This window comes from Primulina eburnea, chromosome 1 (genome assembly GCF_022965805.1).
Source record: "Primulina eburnea isolate SZY01 chromosome 1, ASM2296580v1, whole genome shotgun sequence".
Taxonomy (NCBI): Eukaryota; Viridiplantae; Streptophyta; class Magnoliopsida; order Lamiales; family Gesneriaceae; genus Primulina; species Primulina eburnea.
In genome coordinates, this window is record NC_133101.1 from 8,952,385 (window position 1) to 8,977,243 (window position 24,859).

Here is a 24,859-nt window from a genome sequence, read left to right on the forward strand (position 1 = left end):
AAAATGACAATTACTCTATAAAAATGATGTATTATTTAGCTGAATTCAAGTGAAAGTCGTGATAAATATTCATGTGGCTAATTTTCTCATATTTACTAAAAGTAATCAGCTATCCTTATCTACGACTTGTATTATTATTATTATTATTGCAATAAAAAACGTGACGACGCAAAACACGTTTGAATTCAACAGTCGCTAGCCATCACGAGACCAGGAAAAGTCAAAAAGAATGAAGAAAATATTTCCTACCAATTAGTCAAATGACAAGATTTCTTGATATACGACAAGCAGAAACCCAGGAGGTACAGATAAGATGTTCGACAAATGAGAAGAAACAGAGCGCAAAGCATGAAAAGATGATTGATTAATTCGCAAAATTAGTTTTGACTTAAGGTCAGAAGCAGGAAACAATAGAGGTACATTGAGGCACAGCCTACTGAAATAAATGGTCGTCGTTCTCTACAAAGCTTAACAGACAACCATAAGTATCCGATGCAGGTGAAGACACCACCATAGAGGGAAAACTAATAACATATAAATGCCATAAAATACTTTTAGAAAGTTTTGGAGTCTATGCAAAGGGTTTATATATATATATATATATATATATATATATATATATATATATATATGTAGCGAGAGAGAGACGTGTTTATCAGAAACTCAGCGAATAGATTAGTGCATGGACTGGCGTGGCGCACGAGGTCGTACGGGGGTCTTCGATGGGCTTACCCTGAAAAAGGATATTAAGATAAGGCCAATTTGTCAGTAAGAAAAAACGGTAGTAGGAAGTAGGAACAAATGAAATGGTGTAAAGGGAATGACTCAAACCTTATGGGCAGAGATCCTAAGACTGCACCACTGCAGTTAAGAGCAGCGATTGCACTTTCAGCCTGCCAAACGACAAATGCTTAGGTTGAATATCATCTCAAGTTGCAACAAGAAGAAGAAGACTGAAAATCTGTCCCGCACCCGCACCATCCCCCTCCTATAAAGCCACCAAAAATGAAAGGGACATGCATAGTGATGCAAAATTTTCATTCATGTAGTCTTCAATGTAACAATGGCATACTAGCACTCTCTAATTGCACGAGAAAATCAAGGATTCCACCATAAATCAAGATTCGATATTGAAAGAAATAAATAAGCAAAAGTGCCCAAAAAGACGCTACTACCCAGGAACATGCCAGAACACTTGGAGGTTTCCTGCGAAGATAACAATCAAAACCAAAACTGAAAAATATCGAGAAAAGGGGCTAACAAATGGTCTCAAACACAGTATTACCAACAAGAAAGCACTTTCTTTGAACTCATCCACCAAATTATGTGCAAAATGGAAAAATGATACTATTACGGGAAAATGAAATTATGGAATTAAAACAGTGAAGTTTAATGATAATCGAGTTGAAAGTTAAGATCATCAATATCAGGTAAACTTACTTGCCGCCCACCAGAAGATTAAAAAGTTAAGACAACAAGGATTTATTGACAAACATCTGAAGTGCCTAAGGAATGAGTTGGAATTAAATCATCAAATACTTCTCAGGTTTTTCTTAAATAAAAATGAAAACTACATAAACCCTTCAGTTCTTTACCCCTGAACAATCCACAAATCCTATATTCTTAAGACCTCAAGCACAAACTCCAATAAGTTGACATAATTGTAAATGACATTCATTGATATGCAAAGAGGCTATTTATGTTAGTAAATACATTTTCCATAAAATTAAAATGGCGCACACTGGATGGAATCTATGTCCTGAAAAAAGGAAAAAAAAATGGATGCCTTTCCCCTTGAATCGGCAAAAGTTCTGTTAATGTAGAAAATCTTCCATTGAGTGTGGCTAAATTATCATCCCAATATTTCACAAGAGATCATTTTCTAGTGTAGATCTCTCCACAAGGAAAAGATTAGCACCCAAGACTTATCAAAACTCATATGTTAAAACTAACCAACAAGATCTTGAAACAAGTGTTTCTTACCATAATAAACTCCACGAAAGCTATACGAGTAGAGTGATGAAAGTCACCAAGCAACCTCAATCGATGAACCTGGATCAAAGAATGCAATCCATTGGATGGTAAATTATTGAGAAAATAGTTAATTTCAATTTATCTAATGGGTAGGGACATACCTCACCACAAATGGACTCGAAGAAGAGTTTGACATCAGCTTGAGTAACCTGCATTAAACAAGCAAATAGGTCAATGTTCTATAAATACTTATCATCAACATGTAAAATGTACAGTAAACTCCATAAGTACCTTTTTATCGATGTTTGTACAGTAAATAGTTCTAGCACACATCTCCCTTTCATCCTCAGACTAGTGGCACAATAACAGAAAGGAGTTAGTGTTTACTCCCTCCAATAAACACGTGTTACATGTAACATAAAAAGGAAGCAAAATCTCACCCTAGGTAATAATGTCGGATTAACCGGTGCAATTGCAGTTTTGGAAGGTAGCACTCTCACAGGATAATATCCAAGCATAGTTCCCGCCAAACTCAATGCATTTCTAGCCCCTTCTGCAAGTTGTTCCAGAGAATGTAACATGATACAACTCTGTTAATTAGTATAATTACTGTAATATCTCACCAAACAACTGGTCAACTTACCTTCATCGGTGAATTCGACAAACGCAAAACGGAGAACCGAATTAGGGTCACCACAGACACGGCAGTCCACCACCTTCATCGAGAATCGCACGTTAAAAACACTTGAAACATATACTATTTAGCAAACGCATATTCAAACCACAGAGTTTAAGGAATAGTTACTAACAGGCACTTACCTGACCACAATTAATGAAAAGAGCTGCAAGTTGCTCTTCAGTAACCTGCATTTCAAACAAGAAATGCTATTCTTATAAACTGTCAGAGGTAATAGAATAACACAGACGGACAGACCTCAAAATTTAAACTATCTTTACCTGATGATCAATGTCAGATACATACACAGTCCTCCTGATCACGTCATCGCTTTGAGCCATGCTTGTTCGGGTATTCATCCTCCGTTTCCCTTGAGGATAGCCATTTCTCTTCTGTACATAGTAAAAATCATGAGCAAAATAAAAAAACCCTGAGCCTATAACAAAACGCGATTAGAATGGTGAAAGGTTATTACTGATTACTATGTTCATTCAAACCATTGAGTTAATGTAATTTAAAAATTAATCTTCATCAACCAAATAATGAAACATACAATTATATAACCTGATTATTACAATGAAACATTAAAATACGAAAAAAAAAAAAAAGAGGTGAGAAACCCTTTCAAGGATGCAATTGAAAACTCCTTTTGACATGATAAAAAAATTGAGGAATAAAATACCAACCCTTCTGAAAGAATTTCCAGTCGGAGCTCCCGGGTTAGCATGCTGCTGCAATAAAAAGGCGTTGGCGCTATACCCAAAGTGCCCTGCAGCCGCCGCAGCAACATGTGGCGGCACCATCACCAACCTATGGTGGCCGCCGCTGCTAAAGGCGGCGAGCGATGGTGGCACAAATTCTTCCGCCATCGGGTTCAGTTTGGACAGCATTTCCTCTAAATCTCTCATTTCCCTCTTAAAAGCCTCCCCTCCATCAGCATCCCCGTTCATTTTCGTCTCCAGCGACACTCCATTGGAGTTGATGGCGTGCTTCTGCAGCTGATGATGTCCGTTGGATATTTTCTGCTGCATCAGATGGTAGCTCTGATCGGTGGGCTTCGTTGACTTTTGGGAATCACCGGCGGCTTTCGTTGACTGCTGCTGATGATCCACAGCGTCTCCGTGCTGCACCACATCCCGATTCGAAGATGTCATCACCTGAATCCCAGCATCTTCCACCACCGCCATGATCAAAACCCTTCGGAAGAATTTTCTCCACTAAATTTTTTTTCCTTTATCTCTTGTATTTATTCTACACGGGTTCTGCCGTAAAACAAACACCCAAAAAAGCAAGAAACCAACCCAAAAATTAATTATCTACTTCCATCGATCAAACCATCAATTTTTTTCCCTTTTCAACAAATCAAATTTAAAAACAAAATCACTTTTTTTACCTGATGGATGAGTCTAAACGGTGCCCATTGAACAAAATAACTAGAAGATCGCGAGCCAAGCCAAAAATCAAACGAGAGGAAGAAAACAGAGCAAAACTTTTTTAATTTAGCATTTGTTTTATAGTATTCAGAATATTTTACTGAGTCTGAGAGGAGAAGATATATTACGCAGAAATTAAAATGAAAAAGTAGTAGAATACTACTATTACTCTCACATACGGTGTGTGTATTGTGTATGTATATGAAGAGAGAGAAAGACAGATGTTTTAGTGAGATAAAATAAAGCAAATAGTATGTGTTTTCTTAGGATCGTCCGTTTTAACTTTTTTCCTTTTCTTTGTTCACCACGTCCCAAAAACACCCCTGCCCATGACAGTCACACTTTGTTATAACTATTCTATCGACGCACGCGTTGTGTTTTTATACAATAATCAAAATATAATTATAAAAAATAGTGAGATATTACATTATAATGTTGATAGAAAATAATTTTGGTAAATTTGTCCATAAGAGAGGGGTAAAAATGGATATATATATTTTGGTATCTTTGACGGTTTCAATCATGTCTTCAACTTTAATAAAATAGATAGTAGGTCTCTTGTGAGATGATCTCACGAATTTTTATCTGTGAGACATGTCAACCCTATCGATATTCTCAATAAAAAGTCATTCTTTTAGCATAAAAAGTAACATTTTTCGTGGATGACACATATAAGAGATCTGTCTCACAAAATACGATCCGTGAGACCGTCTCACACAAGTTTTTACCTAAAATAAAATAGAATAGATTATTATTCATCGAAACTATACATTTTTAAATATAAATTCATTTATCCAATATATATTAATTATTAAGTAATTCCGAACAAAATCTGAAATTCAAGACTCAATTATAATAATTTTCTGCCCAACTCGAAATATAAATCTGGAATTGGATATTCATTTGTAACAATCTCATTTTCCAAGCAGAGAAAAATAATAATTTTTAAAGAAATATAATATAGTCTTCATATTATAAACTTTTTTATTATGAAAATAAAATTCACCTACCATGAATTTTTATTATTATTAGGATAGATAGGGATGGTAAATTCGCCGTGGATCGTGCTATTCAGATTGATGACATTTATGTATGCTCCAAGGTTTAATGCATGTGGACCCATGTCTACCAAGTAGGCATCATCATTTAATTGTTTTTAAAAGTTTGATTTATGTGGTTTGCTTGAAATTATGGATGGAATATGATATGTTGTGTTTAATTATATCTAATTTTCTTTTTTTCCATTAATGAATGCTTTTTTTAAGTATGATCCAAAATCAAGCCAATGTTTGGTAATCATATGGATTTTTTTTTTGTGATATGAGCCAAATCGATTCATATTTAAAGTGAAAAAATATTTTGTAGCATAAAAAATAATATTTTTTTATGATCGGGTCGGGTTGAAGATCTACATCACAAAATTTGATCGTAAAATCATTTCACATGTGTTTTTGTGAAGACGAACATATACCGCACATTCTACAATTAATTATTTAATTATATTTATGTTTAAGAAACTATATTTAAAATATTAAAAAATGCACTATATAATTTAATAATATATTTTTGTGAGATGTCAATTATATCTATATTTATAATAATAATAAGTAATATTTTTGGCATAAAAGTAACATTTTTAATGGGAGACCTAATAAATAAGAGATATGTGTCATAAAATTGACTCGTGTAATCGTCTCACAAATTATTTTGATAATTTAAAATTTTTAATGTGCATTATGACATCACTAACATATAACATGACATTCATTTATTTCAAAAAGTAAAATAAAAAATTCCATCAATTTTCGGTACATAATCTTTCTTGCCGAGGATCATTGAATTGGTGACAAGTCAGACCCTAAGACATAAGATATCGGATTGTATAAACAAAAATAACGAAAATAATATTTCACAGTAGATTTTTGCTAAACATTTTAGCAGACTCTTTCCAAACATTTCAACCCAAATTAATATCTTTTTATTCACCTATTATAATATGTATAGTCCCACCAATGATTTACAATAATTATATAATTAAGGATGAAATTGTTAGAGTAGAAGTCTAATGAGCTAATTTGCGAGTTGAGCTTTAATTTATTGAATTTTATGTAAAAATTATATTTATTTTAATATTAGTTTATGTATTTATCTAATTATGACATTTATTTTATTTGTATACTAATGCAAGTTGTATAAATAAAATTTTTGATATACAATAAATAAGTACCATAAAGTCTGCCTATCAACGTAATGTCATGAAACTCATTAAGAAGCGTATTATATATTCTAAACCGGTTCCTAGTTGATTAAGCAAATAAAGATAAAGATCGCTCGAGTTTGAGACTATCATATATGATGTAAACGTCATGTTTCATTGTTAAGGGCATGAAGATGTACATTCATAAAGATGAGTGATCATTTGATGATGCACTGGACAATCTTCCTTCAGACTTTTCAAATGGTTATCACTTATTAAATGGAATGGTCCGCAGTTATGGTTGTACACTATTAGTCATTTGACCCTGAACAAAGCGGAGGCTCTACGTACTAGCATGTACTTTGATCCGTTTACCGACTCCATGGATGATCATTAGGTGGTGAGGTTGGATATAGTTTTGAAATATGTAGGAGTCAGTATATTGTAGATGAGGATTTAACACTCATCTTCGGGTGAAAATATCCTATGTGATTTGATGAGTAATGCAATGAATCTCTGAATAGAGTAAGACATGTACATTTTGAAAATGTATTTCCTCAGTTGCACATACCATGTCAATATTATTACTCAAAGACACACCATATGATTTTCAAATTCATTTGAAATTCTCGATATGCTAATTATTACAGATTCAATCGGGATATATGAGTTAAAGAGATTGTACTGTAGGTTAACTATAACTTAAGGTTCTTACGGTCACTATCAGTGATACTTAGGGATCATGGGACGATTCTACTAGATGCTCTTACCATAATCCGAGTAGTGTATTCAGACTTGAGTTCTGACATTCTAGATCAAATGGTTGATGGGAAAAAATGGCTCTAATTATGGTAAGCTCGAATATGAACAAATGTTGTTCTGAATCGCATTAAGTTGTGAATTCACGGTTAGCTGTATTCCTGAACCATTGAGGGTCACACAAGCATTAGATTATGTGTTCCCATTGAGTCAAATTCAAAGAGTTGAATATGACGACTATAGTTGGTGGAGATTAAACAGATTGCTTATAAAAGAATTTATAAGTTGATTTCATATAATGGAAGTTATGGATTTAACTTAAATGATAATTACGTGAGAAGTTTGAAACTGCCTGTTTTAGTAAAAGAATTCACAAAAATGGCAGTTGCAAAAAATATATCAGTTCAAAATTTTCAAATTTCATCATGTGAACGAGATTTGTGCTCTCAATGAGCCTAAGCCCATATTTGGTTCAGTTATTACTAAACTCGTTTTATCATGCACATAAAAAGACTAAGTTGTACTAAAGATTGACAATTAATCTCACCTACAATCTAACGAATTAGAATCCTTGATTTAAACATTCATGTTATTCCTAAAATGCCCTTTGCTTGCCTTGACAATGAATATATATATATATATATATATATATATATATATATATATATATATATATATATATATACACGATTCCTGTAGCCAAAACTCAAAAGCGAATTTCCTAGAAATCTGTTCATTATTATCAAGCAAAGTAAATGAGTAATATATATATATATATATACTAAAGATTGACAATTAATCTCACCTACAATCTAACGAATTAGAATCCTTGATTTAAACATTCATGTTATTCCTAAAATGCCCTTTGCTTGCCTTGACAATGAATATATATATATATATATATATATATATATATATATATATATATATATATATATATATATATATATATATATATATATATACACGATTCCTGTAGCCAAAACTCAAAAGCGAATTTCCTAGAAATCTGTTCATTATTATCAAGCAAAGTAAATGAGTAATATATATATATATATATATATATATATATATATATATATATATATATATATTACTCATTTACTTTGCTTGATAATAATGAACAGATTTCTAGGAAATTCGCTTTTGAGTTTTGGCTACAGGAATCGTATATGATCTAAGGACGAAGGATCGTATAGTGATACTATTAGACGTTCTTATTATGATTTCAATGGTATAACCAGACTTGAGTTTTGATGTTTCTGATCAAAGAGTTGATGAAAATAATGGGGTTAGTGAGGATACGCTCAATAAAAACAGTATTGTTCTGAATCACATGAAGTTGTGAACTAACGACTAGATATATCCTGGACAAGGTCACACAAGTATTAGATTATGTGTTCTCCTTAAGATTGTCAAATTCAAGGAATTGAATATGACGACTTTAGTTTGATGAAGATCAAACAAATTGCTTATAAAGAAGTTTATGAGTTGATTTCATGTAATGGAAGTTGTGAGATTTAGCTTAACTATTAATTAATTGATGAGAGTGAAAATGTTTGTTTCAGTGAAGAGGTTCAAAAATTGAGAGCGGCCGAAAAGGGATGAGTGGAAAATTTTGTCTTTCTAACTTTTCATGTTTATTATGTGAATGAGATTTGTATCATCGATATATTGTTGCTATCTGATTATCGATCAGGATTATAATGAGTTCACAATTATTTATTTAGTAAATTTAAAATATACTAATTAATAACAAATTAGTATCAGTGACTAGTGAGTGCAAAATTCTCATAGAACACTTGAAAAGAGTTTAAAATAGGTTAATTAATTAATAATTAATTGAGTAATTAAATAAAAATTAATTAATTTAAAGCATAAATATACATATATATGTATATGCGTGAATGTGTATATATATTGTATTATCAAAAGTTGATAATAATTTAATTATGCATGATATTTTCAAGTGTGGAAAATATATAATTAAAGTTTTTGAATAATGAAAAACAGTATCCTGATAAAAGGAGAGTTTTGATTAGATCAGGAAGAGAAATTTATATATGTGTAATCAATAGTTGAATTATATACATAATTTTTATATACAAGTTTTGTCCATTATTATTTTTTCCTTTCTCTCCCTTAACAGAAGTTGACCATTTTCCACCGCATCACAGTCGTGATGCCACCGTCTGACCGGCGTCGTACCATCGTCATTTCGCCGGATTTATGAAATTTTAGCGATCAACTCTCGATGCAAATTTCCTTTAGATCTATAGTATGATATATACAAAAAATATAGTTTCTGATTCTAGATTTGATTAGATAATTGAAGAAGTAGATATATCCATTCGTAGGGATTTACAACAACGGTTGTCTCCGCTTAATATCCTATTTAGTTGAAGTCAGCGTTTTATACGTGAAAATAAACTATTATAAAATATCTTATAAATGGTTTAAATTATTCGGCGCCAATGAACGTTCTGAACATCAAAACAAATTTTTTTAAACTTTATCTACTCCTTAAGTGTGAGAAAATGATCCTCTAATAGAAACGAAGACAATCACGTTGATGAAGGCATGGCCTAAATATTTGATCTTGTAAATGAGACAAATTGGTGTGCTCCAAAAAAATAATGAAATATATGTTTAATTTATAAAATATTTGGAAGTTTATTCTTATTAAATTATTTTTAAAAAAAAAACTTACTTGCAATCCAATGGCCCATTTAGGGGTGCAAACGAATCGAATCGAGTTGAATAATAGTAAAAAAGTCAGGCTCGAATTCGACTCGAAATAGGTATATTCGAGTTCGAGCTCGATTCGAAGTTCGATAATTTCAAATATTTGGGCTCGAGCTCGGCTCGAAATGAAGTTCGAGTTCGAGTTCGGCTCGAAATATTCGAATATATTCGTGAACTATTCGAATTATTGCTCGGATATTAAGGTTTGAAAGCTCGAAATGCTCGAAATATTCGAAATGTATATATATATATATATATATATATATATATATATATATATATATATATATATATATATATAATTATATTATATTAATAAAATATTAAGGCTCGCGAACTATTCGCGAGCTATCGAACAAAATAATTTGGGCTCGATTTCGGCTCGAAAAAAAGTTCGAACGTGTTCGAGTTCGGCTCAAATTCGATAAGTTCGAATACGAATCGAATATTTATCGAGCCGGCTCGAAAAACTCGCGAACATGTTCGGTTCGTTTGCAGCCCTAGGCCCATTATTTGTACGGTAAATTGGGGAAAAATACCCAAAATTAATTAATTTTTTTTAAGTTCATTCCCTAGTAATTATATTTTAACACTTTCTAATGAGATACTATCATATTTTCACCTCCCTGAGTAAATATTATTTTTTATTTTAAACGGAAAAAAATCTAAACCCAAATCTAGCTAATAAAGTATCACGTTTTGCCTCAAAGTATACCACGCTATCGAAGATCTAGTACCACAAATTCATGTAGATTATATAACAACTTAGATTTAATTAATATCATTATTCTATCAAATCACAATAACTATATCATGTATTATATGAAATAAGATATAAACTGTAGTGACCCGTTCCAGAATCACCTACTAATCAAGAACTAAGCATGCAATCAACCTAATTAACAATAATCAGAGATAACAGCGGAAATACCACAAATGATAGATATACAACCCAATCGAAGTCTAGAACAACTCAAAATAAAATATCCAATACAACCATATCGAATCAAAACAATATCGATAAACTAAACCAACCAGCTACTCAACGTCCTCCTCCTGCTCCTCCTGAGCTGTCCAACCTGATGCCTGCCCCGTGGGAATGGGGTGTCCAAGAATAAACAAAACCGAGGACGTGAGCGATAAGAACGCCCAGTACAAAAGTATGAGTATACAGACCTATATGAAATGCACATGCTATGATCATGATACCGGGGTAGTCAAGAAACAGGAGTCACAAAAGGATCTCAACAATGCTCAGTCTAGAGGCGCCAAGTGGATAGTGCCGCGCGGTACACCTCTGGGTCACTGCATCCACTACAAGACAGACGTGGACCTAAAATGTCCCGGACCACCGAAGCCCTCCCGACCCGTCGGCCACTGTGTACTCTCGGTGTCCATGCGTCCACAAGACAGGGCTGAGCGGCCCCAAGATATAGCTTATCTCGAAAGAGATACAGCTCAACAGTAAAGGCTATCTCAAAGGAGAATACGGCTCAACATGAAATGCAATGTGCAGTAATAAACGTGACATAATAGCATGCATCATATGACATATATCAATGCACCACATAATCATGCAACACATATATGAATGTATACTCAACCAGGATATCTCGGATAGTACTTTCGTACCTCTATCACAGCAAGCCTAGCCTTACGCAACACCGCTAATCAGGTCTAGCACAAGCCTACGCATCAAAAGCATACTCAATCAATACTACCATGCTCGACTAGCAAAACCAGTACTCCCTAGTACTACCAAAGGTTTAGGGTTTACCTTCGTCCGTCGACAGCCCTTTGATGTCGATTGCCTCGAAACTCCTGCGTCGCTACACTACCAATCCTGGCAGCTCCTGGCTATCGCTCGACCAACCACTAACCCTAAAAACCTTCCAAAACCTCTCAAAGAAGAGCCACAACTCAACAAATGAATAACCAAAATGAGGAAATCCGAGCACTATTTATAGGCCATGTTCGGATCCTCCGAACACCACTTCGGAACGTCCGAACGCTACGTGTCCATTGGCTCTTGACAGCTCATGATCGGATCCTCCGATCATACACTTCGGACCGTCCGAACATGTACGTGTCCAGCTGCTCTTGACACCTCATGATCGGATCCACCGAACCTACACTTCGGAACGTCCGAACTCCCACGTGTCGATCAACTCTTGACACCCAATGGTCGGATCCACCGAACCCACTTCGGACCTTACGAACTCTTCGGTGCTTCCGAACCATCTTCGGTCCGTCCGATCATGACTCGGTCAAAATTACACCTTAAACCTTCTTAATCACCAATACTCCGTTAATTACCCAATTTGGAATTCGGGCTACTACATAAACTAAGTTTTAGTTTCATCACTTATCATAAATTACCACACGATCTATAATTATTTTATTACCTTGTGATGTCTTGTTGCCACAATTCAAATATTTTTATCATCAACTTTTTTCTCAAGGAAAACATAGAAGTTGTGTACAAATTAGTTTGAATCTTTTTAATATAAGTGTTATGATATCTTACGTTTGTGACAAATGATATACATGAGATGATATTGTCATTGTATACGTTAAGATGTATCACATGTTCGTGTTCACTGTACCACAATTTAGCTTATAAAGTACCACGTTTTGTATCAAAATGTAACCCACAATCGAAGATCTAGCTAGTATCACAAATTCATGTAGACTATATACCAACTTAGATTTAATTAATGCCATTGTTCTATCAAATAACAATAACTATGTCATGAAAATCGATGGAGATGAGTCAGAGATTTACATAAGAAATTATTGAGGAAGAGAAGAAATGATGTAATGGAGGAAATTAAAAAAAATGGAAATTAAATTAAATTAAAGGAGAATTGAGATAAAATATGAAATGGGAGTGAATTAAAAAAAAAATCGTGAATCAAAAATCTCGTGAATCAGAAAGTGAAAAATACAATTTGATAACATAAAAATTGAATATGAAATTGAGTTTATGATTAAAGATTTATCTTTATTTTCGATAGAATCATTTTTTCTTTAATTTATATTTGCACCCGTAAATTTGTGCATACAAATCGAACGATGTCAGATTGTCCGTCGTTAGTGTCGCACGAACATTTAAAAAAAAAAAATATATATATATATATATATATATATATATATATATATATAGTGTGTGTGTGTGTGTGTGAGTGAGCGAGGGGAAGGACATGGAATTGGATGAGCCTCGAAAGAATCCCGTCGGCATTTGACATGAATTCTATTTTCCGCAAAAGCCACTGTCATCTGCCACGTGTCTTTGGCATTTTGCGTGACTTTTTTGTATTATTATTATTATTATTAAAAAATTTTATATAATTTATTAATATAATATTAATATAAATCATTTTTGTCTCTTTTCCATAGGGTAACAAGGGAATCGGAATCCTGACGAGAATGTACCACAAAAATGCTTTTTTTTATATATATACATTAGCAATTCGCATGTGCGCAAATCAGGATGTCCCAGTCCAATTAAACTCATAAATTTCAAAACAACACCAAGTTAAAAAGAAATCGGATAAACATGTATTATTTCCGGAGTTATGTTACATGTACAACCAGTGTTATACAAATAGTTGTCCGTTGTTTTTGAGATTATCGAACTATCTCAAATGCACTTTAATTTCAAAATTATATTTGGTGTAACTTTGTAATCTCAAAAACAATGTATAACCGTGTTTGTAAATATACAATTTCTCTAATTTATGTAAAGGAATGAAATTGGCAAAATATTCACGCCACGATGATCTTAAAATCATCATAATTAAGGGTTGGCAATAAGTCATTAACAAAAGAAGGTAAAAACTTGTGTGAGACGGTCTCACGAGTCGTATTTATATGAGACAGATATCTTATTTGGGTCATCCATGAAATAGTATTACTTTTTATTGTGAATATGGGTAGGGTTGACCCGTCTCACAGATTAAGATCCGTGAGACGGTCTCACATGAGACCCACTCACAAAAGAATTAACATACATACGATAGGAGAAGTTGGTGAAAAATCCCCAATCAAAATATTTCTTTGGGTTCACTCCCTACCCACAAAATTGTGGTATTATGTCAAACAAAATGTGGTACACTTCATGTGAAAATGTGGTACGCTTCATATGGAAATGTGGTACTAAAACAGTACACAATGACTGAACACAAAAAAAAAATCGATGGCTAAAGACTGAAGGCCAATTTCATGCATTCGAATCCATGATCTACGATGGATAAGATATCTACACAATGATTGAGCTCAAGTTGATTTTACGTTTAAAAAAAAAACAGATCTTTCTCGTACACCAATGATTGTTGACAAATAAAATATAATAAATTATCTTCTAGAAAATATCAAATTGATTTTCCGTGGAAGGCGAGATAATAGGTGTATTTCCCTTGAAAAACTTACCAATCTCCACGCATTCTCTGTGATGCGATTTGGGTATTTTTATATTATCTCGAGGTTTTTTATTTCAATGTTATTATATTACGTGAGTTTTTCGTATTTTCAAGAAAGTTGAAATATATTTTGTTGATCTAATAGGTAATATTTTATCACATCGTAGAATAATATGTGTCATTTCTAGTCAAAATGTACATGTCCCAGAGGGTTAGGTGAGTATTTAACCATGCTTTTCTGATTGTAATAATATTCCTAATCGAATAAGGAAGCTATTCATGTCAGCCAAAGGAGATTTTATTAAACTATGATTTGTTTAGTTTCTTCGTATCTCTTAATTTAATTAGTAGGTATCTTGTAAGACAGTCTCACGAATCTTTATATGTGAGACGAGTCAACTTACCGATATTCACAATAAAAACTAATACTCTTAGCATAAAAAATAATACTTTTTCATGAATGACCCAAATAAGATATCTATCTCACAAAATATGATCTTTAACATCGTCTCACATAAATTTTTGTTTAACTTAATTGATGCTTTAGAGTAGGAAATACAATGATAAAAGTTGAAGAAATAGGACCTCTCACATGGGCCCACTTGTCACGCATCAAACCTTGAAAAATTAATTGCAACCTTGAAAAATTAATTGCACAATATATATATGTGGCAATGGAATGGTCATATTCTTGCCACCATTACCAGCAATTATTAATTGATCCCCAACCTACAAGCCATAAAAGTTTTAGGCAAAGTCTGGAAGGGACGTGAGCATCTAAAAAACAAACAAAGATGCACCCCCAATTTCGAATTCTAACCGTTACAATTTTTTTCATGCTTTGAGAGTGAAAATAAATTAACTAAATATTTTATAACAATTATCAGCACATTTCCTTAAAAAAAAAAAAAGAAAGAAAGTATCATCACATATAATGAAGTTTCTTGTTCAATGATGTCAATCTAGAAAATTTAATGAACACCTCATGTTACAACGTTTGTTTTTACATGAGCATACAAAAATAAACTATTAAAAATGTAGATTACATAGGTTGAGTTATTAGTCGAATCTAGTATAGATCCACACATAGATGGCAGCTGGAGTCTACGAGGGTTTCGCTGTGTTATGCACGATGAAAATGGAGAGTTCATGGCATGTCAAGTACAAAAATGTCTGAAATATCTGGATATGAAAGAATGCAAAGCTTTTGTATTACTCAAATCTATCACCGGGATTAAAGATTTGGACCTTGCTAATGGGATTTCTGAGTTTGATGCAAAAAATAGTACTGAAGTTATCAGATCTTCCACCAACGACTCAACTGAGTTTGGATCTATAGTATACCAATGCAATTATCTTTTTGTGTCAAGGAACCTCACTCTTGGTTGGGTTGTCTTGTAGATAAGCAAATGTGGTAGCTCATGTTTTTGTTAGAGCTCTTTGTTTTTATGTTAGTCTTTCGGTTTTATTTTGAAACTCCGTCTTATTGAACATTTAGATTATCGTTGTCATACTTCGCATGATTAATGAAATTTCTTAAAAAAAATAAACAACTAGAAAATAAACAAATAGTTTTCACGTATACTTTTAAAGAGTACAAGTATTTGTGGATATATCATAGTTGATATTAATATATCGACAAATGCCTGAATATTATCAAGGATAAATTTGCTTTAACTCCTTACGTTCAAACTTAAGTTTGTATTTTTTCCATTTTAGAAAAGGTATATTTTCGCATTTATGATCTACAAAAAAATATTATTGCATTTTTGGGTCCACATGTTTTTTCTCGAATGAAAATTAATTAAACAAATATTGAAAATATTATACTAATATATGATATCTGAGTAACAATTATTTCAGATATGATACTAATATATGATTTTTGAGTCCCCAAATATTTATAAAAAGTACTGATATTAATGATACATTTGTATTTTTGGATGAAAATATGTACAATACGTGGAAAATATGTTTTAATAAATGACATTTGAGCACAAACTATTTCAGATTTAGTACTTATATATGATTTTTTTGTACATATATTGGTATTAATGACATGTTAGTCTTTTCATGGATGAAAATTGGTACAAAACACTAAAAATATGATACTGAAGATATGATATTTTAGTTTTAACTGTTTCATAGATGATACTGATATATGATATCCGAGTACTCAAATATGTGTGACAAATATTGATATTAATAAATTTGTTCCAATTTTGTAATCAAAATATTATCTTTTATATCAACTTTGAAATAATTGGTATTCAAATATCATATATTAGTACCATATTTTCATTATGCTGTACCATATTTTTATCCTAGAAACGACATTTGGGTCCAAAGAGTGCTGAAATATTTTTTTTTTTGGATCATAAAATATATTTATTTTCTGATAGGACTGAATGCAAACTTAACTTTGGGTGTGGAGATTTAATATATTTTCTTTGTCTTATTAAAAAAATTATTTTTCTTGTCATGTATGTTTGATTTTTGTTATTTTGGTCATTATATATCATCAAACTTTTAATATTAATTATGTATCTTCTGATTTTCGAGAAGAGGGTGGATGAAAAAGACAATTTTTTCAAATAATAACAACTAGCGAACTACACACACGTTGTATGAGTAAAATAATGATATTATATATATGAATCATGATAATTAATAGATTGAATTGATTCATAAAATTTTATTAATTTTTTTAATTATTATTTAGACGAGGATGATGTATATTAAATATGTGACCTATAGAGATGATATATGAATATTTGAATTTTTTAAATGAATTAGATATCGTAGTTATTATGAAAAAGATTATTTATCTAAATGAATAGAATATTTCTGCAAAAAACTAATTGGTATCACAAAATCGGACTATTAAAAGTCTTAATCTTTATATATCGGCGAATTACGCTCACGTGTGACGTATGTAGAATAACGTGACCTATAAATATAAACCAAACGAGATCATGAACACAATTTTCAACCCAATATTAGTTCTTACGCCATAAGACTTCGGTTGAACCATTGGATTACAAAACTATGCTACCATATAGAATTCTTGGAGCTTAGAAACAACCAAGATTATTCATCTTACCAAAACAATATTCCACCCAAAACTTGTGAACATTCTCTCCAAATTGTTGTAGATGCACACACCCAATTAACGCGTGTGTAATATGATATATGAATATTATACGTTGTATATTATATAAAAATAATTTTTTTTTAAAAAAATTTGTGATTTTGTTATGATATTCGACAAGATTTGGAAACTTTATCTTTTTTTATGTTAATGATTATTTTTTATAGCAAAAAATAGTAAAAGGTTAGAGGAGCAGTTTTTGTTCTTTTTCCACTCAAGAGTTTTTTATTATAATTTTTTGAGTGAGTCTCATGTGAGATCGTCTCACGGATCATAATTTGTGAGACGGATCAACCTATCCATATTCTGATATTCACAATAAAAAGTAATACTCTTAGCATAAAAAGTAATACTTTTTTCATAGGTGATCCAAATAAGAGATCCGTCTCACAAATACGACCCGTGAAACCGTCTTACACAAATTTTTGCCTAATTTTTTTAAGAAAAAAAATAAAAAAATAAATATATTAATAACAATGTCGCATGTCTAGCCCTAACCCCCGAAAAGGTTCAAACTTCAAAATCAGAGTTGAGTTTGAAAACATTTATCGAAGCGCCGCGACTGTGGAGTACGTATCAAGTCCTCTCAATTGAAGAATGCTGAATGTTCTATGTCTACAACTCGGTTATGTTTACTGATTTTTATAAATGATTGTGTTTCAGTATTGATCTCAAAGTTGAAGGAACGCTTGTGTGACGAGGCGCCGGGTGCTCGAAGAAAGGTAGGTTATGCGGGATATAAATTGGTTTTCATAACTGCGTTGTGTTGGACGAGTTTTGGGCTAAATTAGTCGGTTTACAAGTAGTAATTTTTACTGGAATTCGGTTTTTTATTCATTTTGGATTCGAAGCTCTGAAATTAGTGTGAATTAAATAGGCGTAAACTTGTCCATTTCAATCCCTCAGTTACCCTAGATCTGGGTTTTAAGGAGGAAAAAGAAAAAAAGAAAGTTTTAAGTTTTCAGACCAGATATCTCACACCATTTAATGACAGGCGATCACTTTTTTGGTGATAACCTTTTAGGAGATGGGGAGATTAGGACTAAGTTCTATAACATGGAGGCTACGATTTTTAGAAATTTCCGTATACCTTCGTCTTCTGCTTATTGAACCGCATTTTTGTTTCTAATTGAACTGTTTCAAATAGAAAAAAAATATGTCTTGCTAGCATGAAACTGCTGCTGTCAAAAATATTTTAGATTCAAGATCAATTTAGTTGAATCATATTATATCAATCTCCAACTCCTGAGCTTTTATAGAGCCTCAATTGAGTTCATGGCTAGGGTTCAACCTCAAGTAGCTCAAATCTTCCATCAATTTTTCTTTAAAGCTAGTGCTACAGAAAAACCTATGTATGATAGAATTGAAACAATACCAAATATCTGAAGAATGAACAATGTCATTATATCACGGTAAATTTTTCCTACACAAATCAACTTAATGAAGGTTTTTTTGCTCATCTATTTATGTGTTGATGGCAAGGTGTAGATGCCAAATTTTGATCCGGTATTTTCTGGCTTGCTTGCAAGGCAACCTAGCAAATGTGGTTCTGGACCATAGGTCCGGCCATGTGCAATTTTTCTGGTCAAAATTTATTTGTTAAGCTATCCTATAATTATGTAAATTTATCATCTGTATAAAAAATGCCAAAAATGTCTACCTATATTTGGGTCCCTGACATTTTGAATAATTCCCAGCATCAATTTACTCCGCAATTTGAAAGAAATATGAGTTTGGTGAATATGTGAGTGAATATTTGGAAATTGCCTTATCTCATGACTCATATGCTTTGTTTGTGATAGATGTCAAGAGCATGGACAAATGTGAGGGTTGCTATCATACATAGAGGTGTAGGCAGGGAGTGGGAGAAATCAGTGTGGAGTTTTTCATATCTTAGTATAATTGGATTTTGGAAGTTGTTGCTTGCTTTTTGAAGAGCTATTCATATACAAAAATTTAGAGTGGATGATGAGATCATATATTAATTCAAATTAACCCTAACTTTGGATCATCTTGGAGCACATGAGCAATGCAGCTTGTGGAGCACCACACTTCAAGGATTGTTCTCTTGGTCTGCTACATAAGTTTATTATTTGTCAAATTTCTATCATTTATGAAAGAATTTATATTATTTTATCTATCACCATATTTTTCCTTCAGATTGGTGTCCCATTTATAATTAATTTGTATCTGCAGCATTTGTTTTAACGTTTTCCACAAGGACCAAAGATGAGTGGTAGGTACTCTCGCATGATTTATGTTGGCAACCTTCCTGCTGATATTAGAGAATCGGAGGTTGAAGACATATTTTACAAGGTTTGATTAAATATCGCTTATCTCCTTTCTTTGCCTCTGTATTATTGGGTTTTTCACACTCGTTTATGGGTCCAATTACCTCTGGTTTTATTCTTCTTTTTCACAGTCAAGATCCAGGTTCACTTTATCATTTTCATCAAGGAAAGTTTTTAACTCTTTATGCCGCCCAACTTGCAAAACCACATCCCCCCGGGGCCCATTGGCAAACTTCCCACATTCACTTTATCTGTGAAATATCTGTCAGAAATTTTTTTAAACTGTGATGTATTTAGATTCTTCGTCAATAATATCTCTCAATATTTTTGACTGCAATATTCCTATATACGTCACCTGCCTGTCATGTGGAATTGTTTATGATTTCTCATCTTCTTTTTGTGATGTGATATTTAAATGTTGAGGGTTGGTGATTATGAAGGCAATAAAATTGAAGCTCAATATCATCTTCCTTTTGTGAATCTATCTTGTGTTTCTAGAAAACGTTTTTGGAGATGCCCATTGGTAGTATGTGACTTTATAATGCATGTTATTTTCTGTTTGATGGTCTTAACTTGGAGCTGTGTGATTTTCTATTATTGTTTGCTGAATTGTGCACTTGTTATCATTGCTTTGTTGTTCCCTATTCTTCTCCTGCAGTATGGTCGCATATTGGATATTGAATTGAAGATTCCACCTCGTCCTCCTTGTTATTGCTTTGTGGAGGTAGTTTTCACATTAATGCATTATAGTTTTCAATGATACAATAAAAATTTTAACATTATATGAACAAATACATGAAGCAGGCGCACTATGTGCCCTCATGCTATCATGTTTTTTATTTATTTTTATGTAACTTAACGATATAAATTGTTATCTGACAAATTTTATCTTTTCTTTGTTTAGTTTGAGAATTCGCGGGATGCAGAAGATGCTATCAGGGGAAGAGATGGCTATGACTTTGATGGTTGTCGTTTAAGAGTGAGTTCAGCCAACTACAGTTTGATGTGCTTTCTTACTAGACTTTTTTTTTGGTTGTACGAATGTTGTTAGGACCGTCCCCATCTTTTCTACCTAAAGATCTTTTACCACTCGATTTAGGTTGAGCTTGCACATGGTGGTAGAGGACCTCCCTCTTCAAGTGATCGTCGCGGTGCTTATCGTGGGGCCAATGCCAATGGGGGTGGAAGTCGATACGGAGTTTCCCGCCATTCAGATTATCGAGGTGCTGCCCAAATATATTTGAAGTGCTTTTGAGCTTAGCTGCACTTTAATATTTGCTTTCTGTCTTAATTTCATTCGCTCCTTTTGTATGGTTGTGATTTTATGCTGAAGTTATTATTCGGGGACTTCCTTCTTCGGCCTCCTGGCAAGATTTGAAGGTCGGTTGATTATTACCTAATTTCATAAGCTATAAGTTTTAATGTCTTGGCAGCTGTTGTGTTATTTACGTTTGTAACATATCAGGATCACATGAGAAAAGCAGGGGATGTCTGTTTTGCTGAAGTTTATCGTGACGGTGAAGGTGTTGCATTTTCATCTTTGTAATTTTATATATGGTTGTTTGCTTTTGTGCTTGTAATTTAATAATTTATAGATCGTTACAAGCCATGCACTTGTTTTTTGTCACTCATTTTTTCCTTCTCCGATTCATGATTTGGAGGTTTATTGGATATTGAGTTGACCTTTTGGTCATTAATGACCGTCAACTTTTGCACATTTGTTGTCTGAATCAGTTGCCACTCCTGAATTTTCTTTTTGGCCCCGAAATCTTCTATTCGAACAGGAACTTATGGCCTGGTTGATTATACTAATTATGAAGACTTGAAATATGCTGTAAGTAAATGGTAGACATTTGTTGTGGTGTTGCTTGTGCTTTTGCTGTTTCCCTTTGGATAACATTCGAAGCTTTTGATCAATCAGGTTCGGAAACTTGATGACACTGAGTTCAAAAATCCTTGGACTAGAAGTTATATTCGGGTATCGTCTTTATTCGATCTATCCTTTCCCATCTCTTGGTTTTTTGTTTTTATACTTTTATACTTCCAAATTTTTTTAAAAAAATTGTGGTTGACCTTCAAATTTTTAATATACCACATCTCACTTCTCGCTCATGTTTGCAAACTTGCTTGGATTTTAAAGTGTAACATATGACGAAATAAACGAATTCAACCACTTGCTTTTAAAGAATAAGTTGAATTGGAATTTCTTTGTAAATGCCATAATGATGCTAAAACTGCTTAGCTCTAATTCTTTATTTTTGGCGTGTGTTTGAATTCACCATTGATCTAGGTAAAGGAATACAAGGGTAGTCCAGCAAGAAGCCGAAGTAGGAGTCTCAGTAGAAGCAGAAGCCCCCGGAGGAAGAGGAGGTAATTCTTGCACCATGTATGTTATTATTTTGAACTCTAGGCACACGAATTGTACCAGTCACTGGACTCTTCTGTATGCAGCAAATCCCTGGAGAAATCTGCTTCGAGATCACCATCTGCATCTCCTGTGAAACCTTCCAGGTACAAGGATCAAATTTATCACTATTGCGGTGATTTTATGAAATTTACTCCGCAGTCTTGTCACACTTTTCCTCTATTGTTAAACGTGATGGACCATCTGGGACAATTTTTTGCTCTTTGCCTAAATGTGCAGGCTGAAGTCACAATCAAGGTCGAGATCAAGGTCTGCATCCCCTCGCCAGGTAACACACCTCGTGAAACTAAAATAATCGATAAGGAAATTAATAAAGATATAAGAACTTCAGTATGTTACATGTCTTTGAAGAATTTGTTTTCAAGGTTTATGCTAATGGTTTTGTTGCAGGCTAGGTCAGGCAGTACTTGATTTCTGATTGAACCAGAGCAAACTTGACATAGCCTTTGCCTCAAGGAATTCTTCCAGCGTGACAGATGCAACTTTTTTAAGTGTTATAGATTAATACTTAGATTTTGAACTTGGTATGTTAATTTTTGTCATTGTGGATCTGATCATAACTCTTTGACTTTTGAAATGGTGTGTTCGACTCTCTAACTAAGTTTTGGGTACATTCTTACTGTTACCTTGCACCAGTAGATAAAAAGATATAAAATGATTTAAAAAAAAGGTGCCACAATTTTTGCAATTATTTAGTGTTAATTTTTTGTAAAATCGAGTGTCGAAAATTACTTATGAGAAAAATAACAAGAATTTGTAAAATTTGGGACAAAAATTAGTTTATATTATATTACGGTTTTATACATAATTTTGGTGATTTTCCGAAGAATATACAAATTTGTAGATCAACAATTAAGCGAAGGATGCGAGGTATGTGACTCATTCGTTTTACGTTTTTGTGATTTTTATATGTTCAATATGATAATTATGTGTTTTGTGTGTGTGTGTGTGTGTGTGTGTGTACTTCATTTACTATCTTATATTTTCTTCTCCATCAATTCTTTCAACCATGGAATAGGAAACCACTTATCTTAAAAAGAACATGTTTTGATGTAAGTTTTACAGCAAATTACTTATCAATATTTACCAACGGTCTCGGAATCTTGTCAAATAAAATAATCTTAATAAAAAGAAAAAGAAAATATATAGATCATCTTCAACTCATTGTACTAACCCAATGATTTCATCTCCCGTCGGATTAGCTGGTTCCCCGAGTTCGATCCCCTTCCTGCGTGTGTTGTAATAAAAAAAAAAAGAAAAAAAGAAATGATCTACATTACAATAGAATATTCCCAAGATATTTTTGTTCAACATTGAAATTTTTGTTTCCTTGTAACTATTTACAATTTAATAATATGATGATAATTAAATATCAAAATATTATACATTTTTAATGCATTAGTAATTTATATGTAATTTATACATTTTTAACGCATTAGTAATTTAACTGAGTTATTTGTAAAATTTATATGTTTTATAGTTAATTATTAATTCAAAATATTAATTTTTATAATTAATATTTACAAAATTTCAAGTAAAATAAATATAATATTTTTTAAATTACAACAAAAATATAAAATTTATTATTTGATTAAAATATAAAATAATAAAACTAAAACAAAAACATATATATAAAAAAAATTATGTTGCACAATCCAAAGTTAAAAATAATGCTCGATTGGAACAACAATCATAATACCATATTGGTGCTATCATAATTGGAGATGGTCTTAGATATAAATTGTTTTAAAAAAAAAGTGGACTTTGACATCTTTTTGTTTTTAGTTTTGAGAGAAGATTTTTATAGTTGAATATTGAACCCGAAAATGGTCTCAAACTTATAATCTTAGTGCTAAATAAATTATAACTCCACATTCCTCCTGCATTTCTTGTTGTTTTCTATACAAATCAAACAATAAAAATGAAGGACAAATCATGTAATATATACTCTGGTGTTGCTGTGTGTTTGTCGCGAAATTTGCGGGCGTGCCAGGCACGTGTTCGTGCCAAATGTGAATTAATCTGACTTCGTTTACCAAGCGTTGCGAATCTCGATTCGACCGTTTGTTCTAATTCCCTCGAAATGACTCCAAAAATAAAAACGTGAAATGAGAAATATAATGAAATTAAAGGAGGAATTCATAAGCAACATCAATATTTATTATGCCGTTATAAATTCGAACAAAGCTTTCACATGAGACTTGGATGGACATTGCTAAAATCTATAGAAACGCTTGATGGAAATGGCAATAAACAACAGAGCAAATAAGAGAAATTTTGCATAAAATTGATAAGGAATTCTGCAGAGTTTTTGTTGTAGATTTGTTGGATTCATTTATCGGGGGGCCTTTCTGATCCTTCCTGCTGCTTTTGTAACACTTCACATGGAAGTTTCAACCGCATTCCACGATCACTCACGTTGGGTCATGGCTCAACTTCCCGCATCGTGCTTTTCTTGGACCAACTGTCTGCATCTCTTGTGGGCCGAAGATTGGGCTTTGTTTGTGGGCTTCTTGGATTATTTTTTTAGGCACAACACTGTGTATAGATAATTCAATTGAATTATATAATGACACTATATTGATTGTAATAAAGCTCGAAATTTATGTTTTAGAAGGAACGAGCCATGAAATGATAATTCCTCTTTCTTATATAAGAATTTCTTTCAAATTCCAACGAATACAATTTTTTTTTAATTATATCATATGTGATGACAATCAATAAATGTAACGTCAATCTTTATCTCATATGAGATTTCTTTTGAGAAATCTCATTTGTAGTCTCGAT

At 32.6% G+C, this 24,859-nt stretch overlaps 2 protein-coding genes across 5 annotated transcripts; one reads left to right on the forward strand and one right to left on the reverse strand.

Annotated features, from left to right (window-relative positions):
• Positions 1-227: 227 nt before the first annotated feature.
• On the reverse strand, positions 228-4,246 carry LOC140826529 (polyadenylate-binding protein-interacting protein 12-like). 3 transcript variants are annotated; one of them, XM_073188916.1, is made up of 12 exons: positions 4,044-4,246; positions 3,337-3,912; positions 2,932-3,042; positions 2,794-2,838; positions 2,618-2,690; positions 2,415-2,527; positions 2,266-2,325; positions 2,136-2,183; positions 1,984-2,052; positions 832-893; positions 654-733; positions 228-605 (listed from the first exon to the last, which is right to left on the reverse strand). In XM_073188916.1, exons 2-11 carry the CDS (start codon positions 3,835-3,837, stop codon positions 676-678), a joined length of 1,140 nt encoding a protein of 379 aa, XP_073045017.1. In that variant the 5' UTR covers positions 3,838-3,912; positions 4,044-4,246; the 3' UTR covers positions 228-605; positions 654-675. The 3 variants fall into 3 exon arrangements, with proteins under 3 accessions (XP_073045017.1, XP_073045025.1, XP_073045010.1); XM_073188924.1 differs by having other exon boundaries at positions 228-609; XM_073188909.1 differs by having other exon boundaries at positions 228-601; positions 638-733; positions 4,044-4,245.
• A 13,571-nt stretch (positions 4,247-17,817) lies between these two features.
• Positions 17,818-22,697, forward strand: LOC140826547 (serine/arginine-rich splicing factor SR34A-like). Of its 2 annotated transcripts, XM_073188945.1 has the most exons (15): positions 17,818-17,925; positions 18,020-18,078; positions 19,159-19,427; positions 19,553-19,672; positions 20,306-20,371; positions 20,552-20,626; positions 20,747-20,870; positions 20,981-21,027; positions 21,113-21,170; positions 21,432-21,481; positions 21,569-21,625; positions 21,938-22,017; positions 22,099-22,158; positions 22,292-22,340; positions 22,463-22,697. In XM_073188945.1, the coding sequence occupies exons 4-15, from the start codon at positions 19,586-19,588 to the stop codon at positions 22,481-22,483; spliced, it is 774 nt and encodes a 257-aa protein (XP_073045046.1). In that variant the 5' UTR covers positions 17,818-17,925; positions 18,020-18,078; positions 19,159-19,427; positions 19,553-19,585; the 3' UTR covers positions 22,484-22,697. The 2 variants fall into 2 exon arrangements, with proteins under 2 accessions (XP_073045046.1, XP_073045037.1); XM_073188936.1 differs by lacking the exon at positions 19,159-19,427.
• Positions 22,698-24,859: the final 2,162 nt, after the last annotated feature.